We start from the raw sequence: 13,505 nt of genomic DNA, 5'->3' as shown, positions 1-13,505 counted from the left end.
AGATTGAGAGATGATCCTTCAGATGGCAGAGCAGCTCACAGAACCGCGGGTCCGCGCGCTCCCCGCTAATGCAAAGAGATGACCAAAGCAATTGTGTATTACCACTCTAAGCCTCTCCTTGCACCCACAATACACCCCTATTGTACTGCGGGTTTAGATAATGCAATTAATTATCTGCGGGCTGTTGTGGTTGGCATCTCTCCGAGGTCAATTAATCAAGTGCCATTGTGGGAAGGCGGTAGTGGTCATAGTCATATGGATAGACTGGTCCCCCACCATGAGAATGTGGAATTGCCGCCAGTGGAGTGACGTAGGACTGGTGACAGGGACGAGTTATGGCTGACACAACGGAGACGCTCTGACGTTGCAGGATTTGGTTCAAGCCTGCGTCGTTGCGTATTCTGGACGCAGTCTAATCCCTAAAGATAGCGACATCTCGAGTACGTATGAGCAGATGAGGCTAGCTTATATCTTCACGTGGTGTCTCTTCGAACAGCCGATGGCCAAATCGCCATCCTGGTGGATCTTGGAAAAACTAAGCAGGCATGAGCCTGTGGAGCGCGTTATCTATGGGGAGGTTGTGGCAGGCTTGGACTGCGGGAACGGCCAGGAGCTCATAGCACAGCAGCGGATTAGATGTATACGGCATCTCAAAGCTACCGCATCTCAACGCGCCTCCGATTAGCACGGCTGGCTACATATGGTGCGAAGGAAGTAACAAAAATACATGCGTTCACTGCGCTCCGTAGAACGGCGAGGACATTCTTTTGGCGAGAGAGGCAGGCAGTCATAGACCATGGGGGTAAGAAAAAAGGATAAATCTTGAGCCTGGACTTGAACAGGGGCAGGAAACCGACAGCACGGGTAGCAGAGAAAAGGGATTCACTCTGCACAGAGCTTGGAACGTGCTCCCCTCATTTGCGTGGGGCTTTTTCTCCAGGTATTGATGTTTCCTCCAACACGTGCCGAACGTTGCACACAACGTGCTTGCCGCAAATGAACCACAGCACCTCGCCGATCTCGTCAAAGGGGCATTGAACCATCATCGCGTGAACTCCGCTCATCACCCTCGCAGCGGCGGCAGCAGCGGCGCCATCGCGCGGCGCTTTCCGATGCGCTTCTGCGGCCGTCTGGAACGTTCTCCCTTCCGAGACTAGGAAGCCACTGGAGCAGTGCACTTTTAAATCGTCATCGTCTAGATTGACAAGCTCGTTTCTTTAAAACTGCGGGTTGTGTCCGATTTGTTGTCCTTCCAGCGCACCTCCGATTAGCGCGGTTGGGCTACGTACGCTGCGAAAACGATGTCAACATACACACACACACAAAGACTCATCACTCAAGTTGGCCAAACACTCAAACCCGGGTTTGAGTCAAGATTTCAGCCGCCTGTAATTGAACCGAGTTTTCCCACTTGCCCCCTTACTCAGACGACTTGCGCTGGATACCCCTCGTTTTGATCCACGCTCCTTTCATCCAGACCGATATGCCGCTGCTGCTGCTGCCACTGTACGAAGTCCAAACGCGCTGTCGATGTCGCGCTGGCATCAAGAGACGGTGGCGACTTTCAGAACCCTCGCAAAAGAGAGCAACGGCTCCACCTTGCGTCAGAGAAAGGCCCTGGCAGATAACGTCAAGTAACTCTACCTCTGAAAGCCTCTTCTTTAGCCCCCCCCCCGCCCGCAATGGTGACTGGCTTCCAAAGATGAGCAAATTCAGACGGCCGTGTTGCCTGACCTGGAACTGCGGGCGCCTTGTTCCGTGAATCAACGATACGACTTCCTAGCGGGATTGTGGGATCAGCAGAATCGTGGATTCGTGATGCAGTTGACCAGACGGTAAAGAATAAGTCAGTAAAGAAGCCCATGGGGGAATGCCACCCACCCAGCCAGCTCTCTAAGCCAGATAGACCAGCCAAGGGGGTGGTAGGTACACAATCCTGGTGTCGAGAAACAATAGCAACCCTGGCAACCCCAGTGAGTCATCTTACCAGGCGAGGCGCGTTCAGACTTATAGTGAATGACATCACCATCAGCCCTTTTTTGTTTTGTTAAATATAATACCACACACGTTAAACAATCAACATGTTTTTCAATAACACCGTGGCCTTAAAAGGAAACATATAATAGCCAATGTCTCGGGCAATAGCCCTTCTTTGTATGATATAAATGTTAGAGAGAGTGGAGTGATGAGAGTGGATAATGAGGGTTCGAGGCTGCGTCGTACACCACGAGGCCTGGTACAAAACAGAATTACAATTTAACACGCGGTCGTATGGCTTTCGCGACCAATATTATTCATAATAAAGGGATTTTTGGGGCAGTCTAGATCGCATAAAATATAAATGTGTCATTAACCCACAACCACCGGACACAGTCAAGTATTAACTCATTGCCACGTTTTGCTCACGTGACCAACCCGTACTAATTGGCTGTGTCGGGTGGCAGTTGGGTTAACGACACATTTCTATTTACGCGATCTAACCCAACGAAAACCTTAATTATGAAAATATTGACATGTTATAACATGTTTCCTGATGAACAGTTCTAAACCGGCATGTGAATCATTGCCCATCCACCCCACCCCCAAAGAGATTGACTGTGAAAGAAGATTTAAGTTTTTTTTTTAAAGAGCAATTCGATAGGTTTCCGTTATCGTTAAACATCTGGTCCTGGGTTGAATTAATGACGCGTATTAGGTAACGCATTACATTTCGAGGTAATGAGTGGTGCATTAAAAGACACTTGGTGGTGGTGGGGGGGGACTGTAAAAGTACTTAAACACAATAAAAATGGAAACAATAGTTGTGACTTAGTGAATGACATCATCATCAGCCATGATCAATCCACTACTGGATGATGGATCTTATGCACTTTAAAATCCAGATTGACAATCTCATTTCTTCAGAACTGCTTTTTGTGTGTCGTTTGTTGGCCTTCCCCCGCACATCCGATTAGCACGTACGGTGCAAAAGAAATTCAACGTACAGACATACAGACAGGAGTGCCGGGTGAAGGTAGTGCAGGGCCTGTAGCATATGTTATAAAAGGGCCCTAAATAAAAAAAAATAAAACACATAATTGTTGAACCTGCACAGTTAAGTAATTGTATTTTTTCATTTGCTATACAGCCAGATAATACGACAAATCGCTAACCTTAAACACCCAGCCGTTCGTAAAAGTTGAAGGCGGTATAGTACTATAGTAATAGAGCAAGTGCAGAATCACTGAACCGGAATTGATATCTTGAAAGCATTTAGCGCGGGGCCCTTGAAAGTGCGGGGCCGGTAGCTACATGTGTAGCAGCTACTACACGTGTGGCAGCTACTACATGTGTAGCAGCTACTATACATGTGTAGCTACTACATGTGTAGCAGCTACTACACATGTGTAGCTACTACACATGTGTAGCAGCTACTTTTGCTACTAGGATCATCCCGCACTGACAGACGCACCTCGCGATACTGCGATCCAACAGCTCTCTTATACGCGTCATTACTCCATCTCCTCGCGAGTCGTTCGCTCAGCCCATCGCCGAGCTGGTGGCGACGGTAGTTGATGACTTCGGTTCACTTGTCGAATCAATTGAGGCGTTTTGCAATTTGAGACGCGGGTGTCTGAAATCTGAATCCACAGACGCGCTCAATACACATCGACGGCACGTGCCGAGTATAGCGAGACAATTGCCTACTCCGTGCGTCTGCAGTAAATAATTGAGCTAAGTGAGAGAGCCCAACAATAAGTAAAAAGCAAACCCATTCTGTTTCCACGTACGGATGCACATTTAAGTGGCCATAGGCTGGCCAGGACAATGCTCATCCAGCGGCAGACGGTCGCTTTAGCAAGCCAACTCTGGGTGCGGTTTCAACGTTCTGGGTCTCGTCGGCCTCGTTAAACGAGTTGCGCCTGCACGGAGCGATAACCATCGGCTCGAATGCAAGCCGCCACGTGGGATCGTTCCTTCGATGAATGGCCCACGGCTTAAGGCGATGCCTTCATCCAGCAGTGGATCTATTATGGCCAATAAACAAAATAGATTTGGGGTGGCATCCAAAGACATTTTCGCTTTGTGTTTTAAATTGTTAGACCAGATGCAGCCTGTGGATGATATCGGCGTGCAAGCTTTGGCGCTGTGCTCAATTCAGAGCCTTGATCTGACGCTGATGATTTACAGTGTGGAGGAGCGGCTTGCTAGCAGTCATACAACAACGAGGCAGAGGCTGCGTCAACACCGGTGATCTCTCTGCATGTAGCTCTGAAACACCGTCATACTTTAACCACTAAATAAGCTGCACGTCCTGATGCCCGAAACACGTGGCTTGCAAACAAACACCTCCCCACATGTTGACGTGTTGTTTACTCCTTGAGCGATAATAATAATTATTAGGGCTGTAACGAGCAGCATATTTGAACAAGGTCACGTGATAGGGCCTCTATTCTCTGTTGGCCTCGGTTTAATGCTTAACCTGAGGCCTTTTAGTGATCTGCATCTCAATTGCACCTCCTCCCACCTTCCCGCAACCACTCGCTCTGCCACTGCAGCACAGTGGGGGGTGGGTGGGGTGGGGTGTTGACTCTGGCGACAATTATCGTCTGGCCCACGCGAATTCGTGAATGGGCTCGGACCAGCCGTGGCAGGTTTCATGCTGCCTCAATGACCCCCCCATAACCCCCCCCCCCCGGCTGGTACGGTTAAGGGCAGCCAGTCGCGTGAGGGCTCCCACATTCTCCGGCCAACGCGTTTCCCTGATCGCTTGGGGGCGGAGGGCCATCAGAATCCCACGTCCCTGCAGCCACGGCCGCTGCAGCTACTGCTCACCACAGATATCTCCAGGGTGGGTCCAGGGCACCACCACGGTCAGCATTTATTCCCTGCCGAGCGCCGCGCCGTGCGCGGTGTGATTCGTGACATGGACGCGGCAAGAGAGCGCGGCAGCGCGTGCGGTCCCGTTATCCTGGTCGTCAGCCCTCACTGCTGCTGCTGCTGTGGCCGCTGTTGCTGCTGCTGCTGCAGCCGCCGCTGCTGCTGCTGCAGAAGAAGACTCGAGTGGGTGAGTGGCACGTACCCGCTGTGGGCGTCTCGCCAGGCTTGTTGTGGCATGAATTGTAATCATTATTATTATTGATCGTTCTGGGTCTGCCCTGCATCAGCGTCTGCGGTCCCCTTCTCGTACTATTTGACCGCAGCGGCGATCTGGGCAGCGTGAAGAACGTCTGAGCCAAAGAGCTACCGACGTTTAGGCAGAGGACAAAGGGAGGAAGGTCTAGGAGCAGAAACAGAGTTGACGTGCCGGCAATATTGTTTGGCTAAGTGGCGCTTGTTCGCAGATTGCCCAACTCCGTGTCGGAAGGTCGCGAGTTTGACTCAGCACGTCGTCATCCTCGTCTCTCTGGGCTCGAGAGGAAGGGGTGCCACTGTGTGAGGAGCTGACCGTGGTTGTTAAGTGGATGCACTGGCTCCCAATGTGGGAATGTGGAATTGACGCATGTCGATTTGGTGCTCACACACGGGCTGAACGGATTTCAGTCGACGGATCGATGCGTCGTCATTACATCGACAAAATAATCATCGGTCATTTTCTGAGCTCGGCTCTCTCTGTTCTGAATAATGGTCATTGCCCGAAACGTCAACCTGCTGTGTTTATTTCAGTGGCGAGGCAGTGCCAGTGATTACAGTGGAAACCTAAGCTTGTGCTGGATGCTGGTATCATATTCAAAGACAACGTTGCTCCCCTGTAGTCTCTAACAGAGTTTTGGGGCAAGTGTTGTTAGTGAGCACTTATTAAGACCGGCACGGCACACGGGGGCATGGGTGGCCACCACGACGCCCGGCTGCCTCTGTCTCCCCAGTGGTTATGTTTACACGTCACACCGGGTACCCATTTAAGGCCGAGTCGACCTAGGGAAGGCCCAGGACCCGTTCAGATATTCGTCACCGACGTTAGCGGGAATCACATTCGGGTCGCCGGGATCTAACCGCTCGACTACTACTCTCTTACGGGGGCATCTCACACACGTACACACACAGTTGTGTGTGTGTCCACGCACAGCTGTGTGTGTACGGCACTCAAGGTTTAATTGAACGGGACCAGGTAATGGAGAGGGCAGGTTGGCAGAAAATCCAGAAACATGACCCTAATCCTTTAAGCATTAAACTAAGCGAAATGTATTTACATTCTCTGTCATTGTAATTTCTCTACATTTAATTCAATACATTGAGCGTCACGTAGGTCAGTTGAATGTTCTTCTCGGCATGCAAACAGCCGATAAGTTTAGATGAGCGATGGCTTCCGGGGTGGTTGAGTGACAGGGCGACGTGATAGCGTATGACGCGTGTTGTTCTGTGTTTGACCAAGAGGCATCTCCAAAGTGTTTAGGGAATATAATGAAACATCCACAGTGTCTTGATTTAAAACTTTTGTGACTGCAGGGATTCATATTCTTAGTTCCCTTCTATGTGACTTTACCGACACTGTACCCACAGTGTCGTTTGTTGAGATGTTAACTACCTCGCCGGATATACAGGACGTCGTGAGTTCGATTCCTGTATATTTGGAGTTTGCATGTTATCCCCGCAGTCGCATGGAAATTTCTCCAGGTCCTCCGGTTTTTCCCTCCACATTTGGAATCAACACGCGTTTAGAGTATTTGGCTGCTATATATTTCCACATGGTGATAAGCCACTTCGTTGAGTTGTCATTTGTGGCCAAGTCACTTCTGTAAAAGAGCTATGCAGCTCAGTGGACCTCACCTGCTAAATTAAAACATAGGCTTTTTTGTTGGTTATAAAAAGCGACCAACGTGTGCCATTGCCAGAGACCAAATCTTTAACTTTGGCTTGGAATTATTTAACTGTGAAAATATTACTAGGAAGTAAATTCTGATCAATAATCACCACGTTTGTCGTTGACGCCGCTGTATAACGGGATGAAGCATATCTGAGGCTCGTGTTTCGGGGTGCACAGAGGTTAGATTTTGAGCGATGAACCCGGCGACCCAAGTTCGATTCCCGGCCGTGATCCGTGCCATCCTCTTCACATTGCGTCGCCGGACTTTAGTGGTGAACTATGGTCACACGACCCGCATGACCACCGGAAAGTGTTGGGTGGATTTCGTGCAGCAGTGAATTGATAAAGGGCTGTACATAAAACTAAATCAGAACATGTGTTTATTCTGGAGGAATCCGATGAGCCATGAAGCTCTTTTTACACAGATATCCAGGTAGGGGCAGGTCAGAACGTTACAACAACAAACATGACAAAATCACGACGGGAGTGCAAAGTATAGGAAAGGTAAACAAATCACATAAACAAAAAATACAAATTTAACTAAAATGTATCTGACCTGTTTAAAGCCCACTGAGCTATTAGCTTCTTTTTCAGAAGCGCCCTGGCCACAAATGACAAATCAACGAAGTGGCTTATCACGTGAGATAAAAAGATGTTCCAGACGATGGGCCTTCTTCAGAACAGAGAGTGGACAGAGAGCCATTGACTCACATAGTTGGCGATCCATACTTTAAGCTTCATTTCCACTGCTGTCGACAAATCAATTTTTTTAAATGTAGTCGAAAGAAACAGTCAGAATCGACGTGAACAGTTTTCCCAACAGCAGATATTTGACAGCAAGTCACGAGATGAACGCTCCCCGCTCAACGAGGCCCGGATACGCCTGCGCCAAGCCGCCGCAAGGGCACAATTGGCTTCGTGGGTCATAAAGGTTTACGAACACTTTCCCGGAGCGGAGGCTGCTTAGCAAAGCCACCTCGGCGTCAATATCCCAGGGCCCTGCCGCTCGAGAACAAACACCTCGATCACAAAGTGAGAGAGAGAAACACATCACGGCAAACCGATCCAAGCAAAGAAACACGACGTTATTATGAATATTATTGGGGGAGGGTTGGGACGTGGGGAGGATGTTAAGTGTTGTTACACAAAAGCAAACTTTTGGTGAAGTGAAATAAAAAGTTATTTGCCCGCCCCCCCCCCCCCCCCCGTCGATTAGACATCATCAGTGCGCGAGGGGCCGCCACACCACTTGATGATGAGGGTTTTTGACATTTTGTGTATCGTCGGTGGGGGGGGGGGCATCAGGGGCCCGCACTAAAGGCCACCAACGGGGGCCGCACAGTGACCCCCAATGAAGAGCGCCGCTTTCACGGTCTACCGTGGCCGCGGATGGTTTCGATGGCTGCGTTGCGCTTCCTTTCATGCTGCGTTCACATCGGTTGCCACCCGGGACCAGGTCGGCAATCAACTAAAGCGTGAGAGCCTTCTCACCGCCTCCAGTAAAAACAGGTCGTCCTTTGATTTCCTTATGAAGGTTATTAGACCAGCGCTTCGACACCTCAATGTGACCTTCCAGTCGTGCCGGACATTTATTTCTGGATGTTTTTCAGCCACGGCACAATTTTAAAAGCCAACCCCCTCCTCCCCCTTCCTGCTTTGCCACCCTCTGCACAACTTATCGCAGCCAAGCCACGGCTTTATGACGCTGTAAAAAAAAGTGGAAATTTACATTTTTCCAAGGTGAACCGATCGTAACACACAACAAAAAAGCACCGCACCAAAACGGTATATATTTTTTCAGATGAAGCTTCCGTGCAATCGTGTCTTGTCGACGATGCAGTGCACGTGCAAATGGAATCAGAACCTTTGTTTGGACTGCAGCAGGAGGAATCTGAAGAGCTATGAAGCTCTTTTTCACAGATGTCCAGTACGGGCACGGGGGTCAGCGAGTTGCAACAACAAACGATACCAAAAAACAACGATCGGAGTGCAAAATTGAGAAACGGTAAGCAAGTCACGAAAAATAATTAAGCAATAACGTATATGGGCTTGTTGAACTTCTTTCGCACCGTACGTAGCCAACCGTGCTAATTGGAGGAGTACAGACTATAAATAGGGCTAGGTGAACTAGCGGACATGGGCAGGACACGGTGGCGCTGTCTTGGATAATCGCCAATGGTCAAGCGTATTAAAGGAGTGGCAGCCAAGGAATGGAACGAATTAGACGAGTGGGCGTGCACAGGGGAGATGGAGCGATGAAATAATTTCGTGTGCGGGTGCCGGCTGGATCACAACCTTCGCAGGATCGCGAGAGGTGGCGACGGCGGAGACTTTGCGGAGGCCTTCATCCAGCAGTGGATCGATCATGGCTGAAGTAGATGATGATGATGATGAACAAAAGTGCATGCAAGAATAAAAACACAGATGGTGGATTACAGCGCAGTGTAGGAGGCCACAGGGTGAGCTCACAAATGAGTCGATGTAGCTCAATGGATGAACAACAAGGGTATGAATGTGATGCTTCTAATGACAACGTTGGAGCTGTGATGTCGACTGTGATGATGATGGTGGTGATGGTAGTTGTGATGATGATGATGATGGTGATTATTGATGACAGACGATGATGATGTGTACAATAGAACTTCAACAAGGGAGATGAGAGGTTTGTGGATGGGACATTGGACAGATGTGCTGGTGATTCTGTGGCCAGGTGCACTGTGGTCAGTGGTGCTGTTGATGGGCGGTGACGTGGCCGGGCGGTGGTGCAGGCCTCGGTGGGACTTTCGTGGTTGAAATAACGTTTCATATTTATTCTTAACGACGCACGTGTCACGTGGCCCGCGTGGTTTGCTCTGCTGCCGCCACCACAGGGGGTGAAGCCTGCGAGCTTCGACAAGGTGGCCTTCCCCGAGGTGAAGGAGATCATCGAAGGATGCATCCGCAAGACCAGCGACGAGCGGTAACGCGCGCACCGGCAAGCCTAGACGCTCGCGCGCATGCCAGTGGGGCACTGCGGTGGCCAGGAGATGTGAGCCCCTGGTGGCACTTGACGTGCGGCCCCCGACAATACACGCAATGTGAAAACCACACCCCAGCGTCGTGCTGTCAAACCCAGCGGATGTGTGGCGGCCCTCACACTGTAGTCTTTTCGGCGAACGTGGCCCCGCTCTGAAAATTAGTGAAGAACGCCGCTTGAGATGATTTGGCTGCTACTATACATTCCCGCATGTGACGATGTCAGCCACTTTAAAGAGCTGCCACGTGTGGCCAGGTCGCCCCTGAACAAGAGTGAACAAGAGCGCGTCGCTCAGTGGGCTCTACACGGTCAAATAAAACAGTGACGTTGCGGGGAGTCTTCTTTACGCAGCCTCTGCTGAACGATTCGCTCTTCCACATTGACCACACGTGGTCGGCGAGACGTGGGAGTACCCACACTGTGCCCCACCGCAGGCTACCTGTGGATCGACAAACTGCGTGCGGCTCGGCCAATCGGATGCGTTGGGACTGCGCGTGGCGTTGGGTTACGCAATCCCACACGGGCTGCACAACTTCCTCGCATCATTTCAAATGATGCCACGCTTGTGAAAAAAATCAGCTGCCAGACTAATTACAATTTTTGAACTTCAGTCGTGCTACTTATCATGACGAGCTATTAGAATTGTTTGTTTATTCGCAGCAACTGACTTCGAGTTGAAATATCCACACCCCCCGATTCGCACGGTCGGCTACGTACGGTGCGAAAGAAAGTTGAGCGTGCATCGAAACAAATTTGGAGCGCCCTTCATGTGTCACCCCCCCGTGCGTGCGCCCCCTTCCCCCCGCGCAGCTTCTCCATCAAGGACCTGCTGGCGCACGCGTTCTTCGCGGAGGACACGGGCGTGCGTGTGGAGCTGGCGGAGGAGGACGACGGCGAGCGGAGGACCATCAAGCTGTGGCTGCGCGTGGAGGACTCGCGCAAGCTGCGGGGCCGTTACCGCGACAACGAGGCCGTCGAGTTCAGCTTCGACCTCGACTTTGACATCCCGGAGCAGGTGGCCCAGGAGATGGTGAGAAGCCGCTTGCGGAGAGACGCGGGGAGACGCACGGGGAGACGCGGGGGAGACGCGGGGGAGACGCGGGGGAGACGCGTGGGGAGACGCGGGGGGAGACGCGGGGGAGACGCGGGGAGACACGGGGGAGACGCGGGGGAGACGCGGGGGAGATGCGGGGGAGATGCGGGGAGACGTGGGGAGACACGGTGGAGACACGGGGGAGACACGGGGGAGACGCGGGGGAGACGCGGGGGAGACGCGGGGGAGACGCGGGGGAGACGCGGGGGAGACGCGGGGGAGACGCGGGGGAGACGCGGGGGAGGACGCGGGGGAGACGCGGGGGAGACGCGGGGGAGACGCGGGGGAGACGCGGGGAGACGCGGGGGAGACACGGGGAGACGCGGGGGGGAGACGCGGGGAGACGCGGGGAGACGCGCGGGGAGACGCACGGGAGACGCGGGGGAGACGCGGGGAGACGTGGGGGAGACGCGTGGGGGAGACGCGGGGAGACGCGCGGGGAGACGCGGGGAGACGCGGGGGAGACGCGGGGAGACGCGGGGAGACGCGGGGAGACGCACGGGGAGACGCGGGGGAGACGCGGGGAGACGCGTGGGGAGACGCACGGGGAGACGCGGGGGAGACGCGGGGGAGACGCGTGGGGAGACGCGGGGGAGACGCGGGGGGGAGATGCGGGGAGACACGGGGGAGACGCGGGGGGAGACGGGGGGAGATGCGGGGAGACGTCGGGAGACACGGGGGAGACACGGGGGAGACGCGGGGGAGACGCGGGGGGAGACGCGGGGGAAACGCGGGGGAGACGCGGGGGAGACGCGGGGGAGACGCGGGGGGAGACGCGGGGGAGACGCGGGGGGAGACGCGGGGGAGACGCGGGGGAGACGCGGGGGAGACGCGGGGGAGACGCGGGGGAGACGCGGGGGGAGACGCGTGGGAGACGCGGGGGAGACGCGGGGGAGATGCGGGGGAGACGCGGGGAGATGCGGGGGAGACGCGGGGAGACGCGGGGGAGACGCGGGGAGACGCGCGGGGAGACGCACGGGAGACGCGGGGGAGACGCGGGGGAGACGTGGGGGAGACCCGTGGGGAGACGCGGGGGAGACGCGCGGGGAGACGCGGGGAGACGCGGGGGAGACGCGGGGAGACGCGGGGGAGACGCACGGGGAGACGCACGGGAGACGCGGGGGGAGACGCGGGGAGACGTGGGGGAGACGCGTGGGGAGACGCGGGGAGACGCGCGGGGAGACGCGGGGAGACGCGCGGGGAGACGCGTGGGGAGACGCGGGGGAGACACGCGGGGAGACGCGCGGGGAGACGCGCGGGGAGACGCGGGGAGACGCGCGGGGAGACGCGGGGAAACGCGCGGGGAGACGCGGGGGAAGACACGTATGGAGACGTGCGGGGAGACACGCGGGGAGACGCGGGGAGACGCGGGGAGACGCGGGGAGACGCGCGGGGAGACGCGCGGGGAGACGCGGGGAGACGCGCGGGGAGACGCGTGGGGAGACGCGGGGGAAGACACGTATGGAGACGTGCGGGGAGACACGCGGGGAGACGTGTGGGAGACGTGGGGAAGACGAGGGGGAGGCGCGGGGGAAAACACCGCGGGGAGACGTCGTTACGGGGAGCGGAGACGGGGGGCACTTCGATGTCGAGATGTTGACTACATCGACTGGTATTACAGGAGGTCGTCGGTTCCATCCCTACCCTGACGGCTGTATATTTGGAGTTTGCATGTTCTCGCCATGGTCGCGTGGATTTTTCTCCGCGTCCTCTGGTTTTTCCCCTCCACATATAGAAACATGCGTTTCGAGTATTTGGCTGCTTTAAACGTGTACATGATAAGCCACATAATTGAGCTATTATTTGTAGCCAGGTCGCTTATGAAAAAGAGTTATATAGCTCAGTGGGCCTTACTTGTGGAGAGATTTAAGAGACTAACTTCTTTCGCACCGTACGTAGCCAACTGTGCTAATTGGAGGTGCGGGGGAAGGCGAAACAATCTAAACACAAAAAAGCAGTTTAAAAAAAAATAGTTTTAAAAGTGCATAGCTCCAGTGGCTTCCTAACATCGGAAGGAGGAGCGTTGCACGCGGCCGCTGAAGCGCGTCTGAAAGCGCCGCGCGACGCGGCGACGACCGTGCGATGGCCACCCAAAAGCCTCCGCCGCTCCTGCGAGGACGAAACCGGAGTCCGCGCGACGGGTTACGCTCCTTGACGAGAACGGCGAAGGCTTATCGCCGTTCATTCGTGGCGAGCACTTCGCGCGCGCTACGTGCGCGGCGACCCCCGTAGCAACGCGTTCGTTTCGGCGACCGGAAACCAAAGGCGAACTCGGCGAGCACCGGACGGCGCCTTTCTGTGCGACCCCGCGGCAGGTCGAGTCGAGCATCATCCACGAAAGCGACCTGAAGACGGTCGCCAAGGCGATCAGGGACCGCGTGACCCTCCTGCGGAGCAAGCGCGACGAGCTGGAGACGGCGCGCCGGGAGAAGGCGCGGGGCGAGGCCGAGGAGGAGGAGCAGCAGCAGCAGCAGGAGCAGCGGCAGAGGGAGGCCGATGCCCACGCCCGCGATGCCTGGCTCGCCGGCCGGGCCTCCGCCCTGTCCTCGCCACCCGGCCGCCAGGGACGCCGGCGGGAGATTTCGCGCTCGGCCCATCGGCCGAGGCGGACG

The 13,505-nt window shown here is 54.6% G+C and overlaps 1 protein-coding gene across 1 annotated transcript in view; it reads left to right on the top strand.

The window, feature by feature from the left end:
• Positions 1-13,505, top strand: part of LOC144945629 (uncharacterized) — a 153,090-nt gene that overhangs the window by 110,743 nt on the left and 28,842 nt on the right. Inside the window, 4 exon segments of the mRNA XM_078874168.1 lie at positions 9,655-9,743; positions 10,611-10,830; positions 13,209-13,457; positions 13,460-13,503. Coding sequence (XP_078730294.1) covers positions 9,655-9,743; positions 10,611-10,830; positions 13,209-13,457; positions 13,460-13,503 — 602 coding nt within the window.

Source organism: Lampetra fluviatilis, chromosome 38, assembly GCF_964198595.1.
Source record: "Lampetra fluviatilis chromosome 38, kcLamFluv1.1, whole genome shotgun sequence".
Taxonomy (NCBI): domain Eukaryota; kingdom Metazoa; phylum Chordata; class Hyperoartia; order Petromyzontiformes; family Petromyzontidae; genus Lampetra; species Lampetra fluviatilis.
Note: the sequence above shows the minus strand (reverse complement) of the source record. Positions and strands in the feature narration are given on the sequence as shown.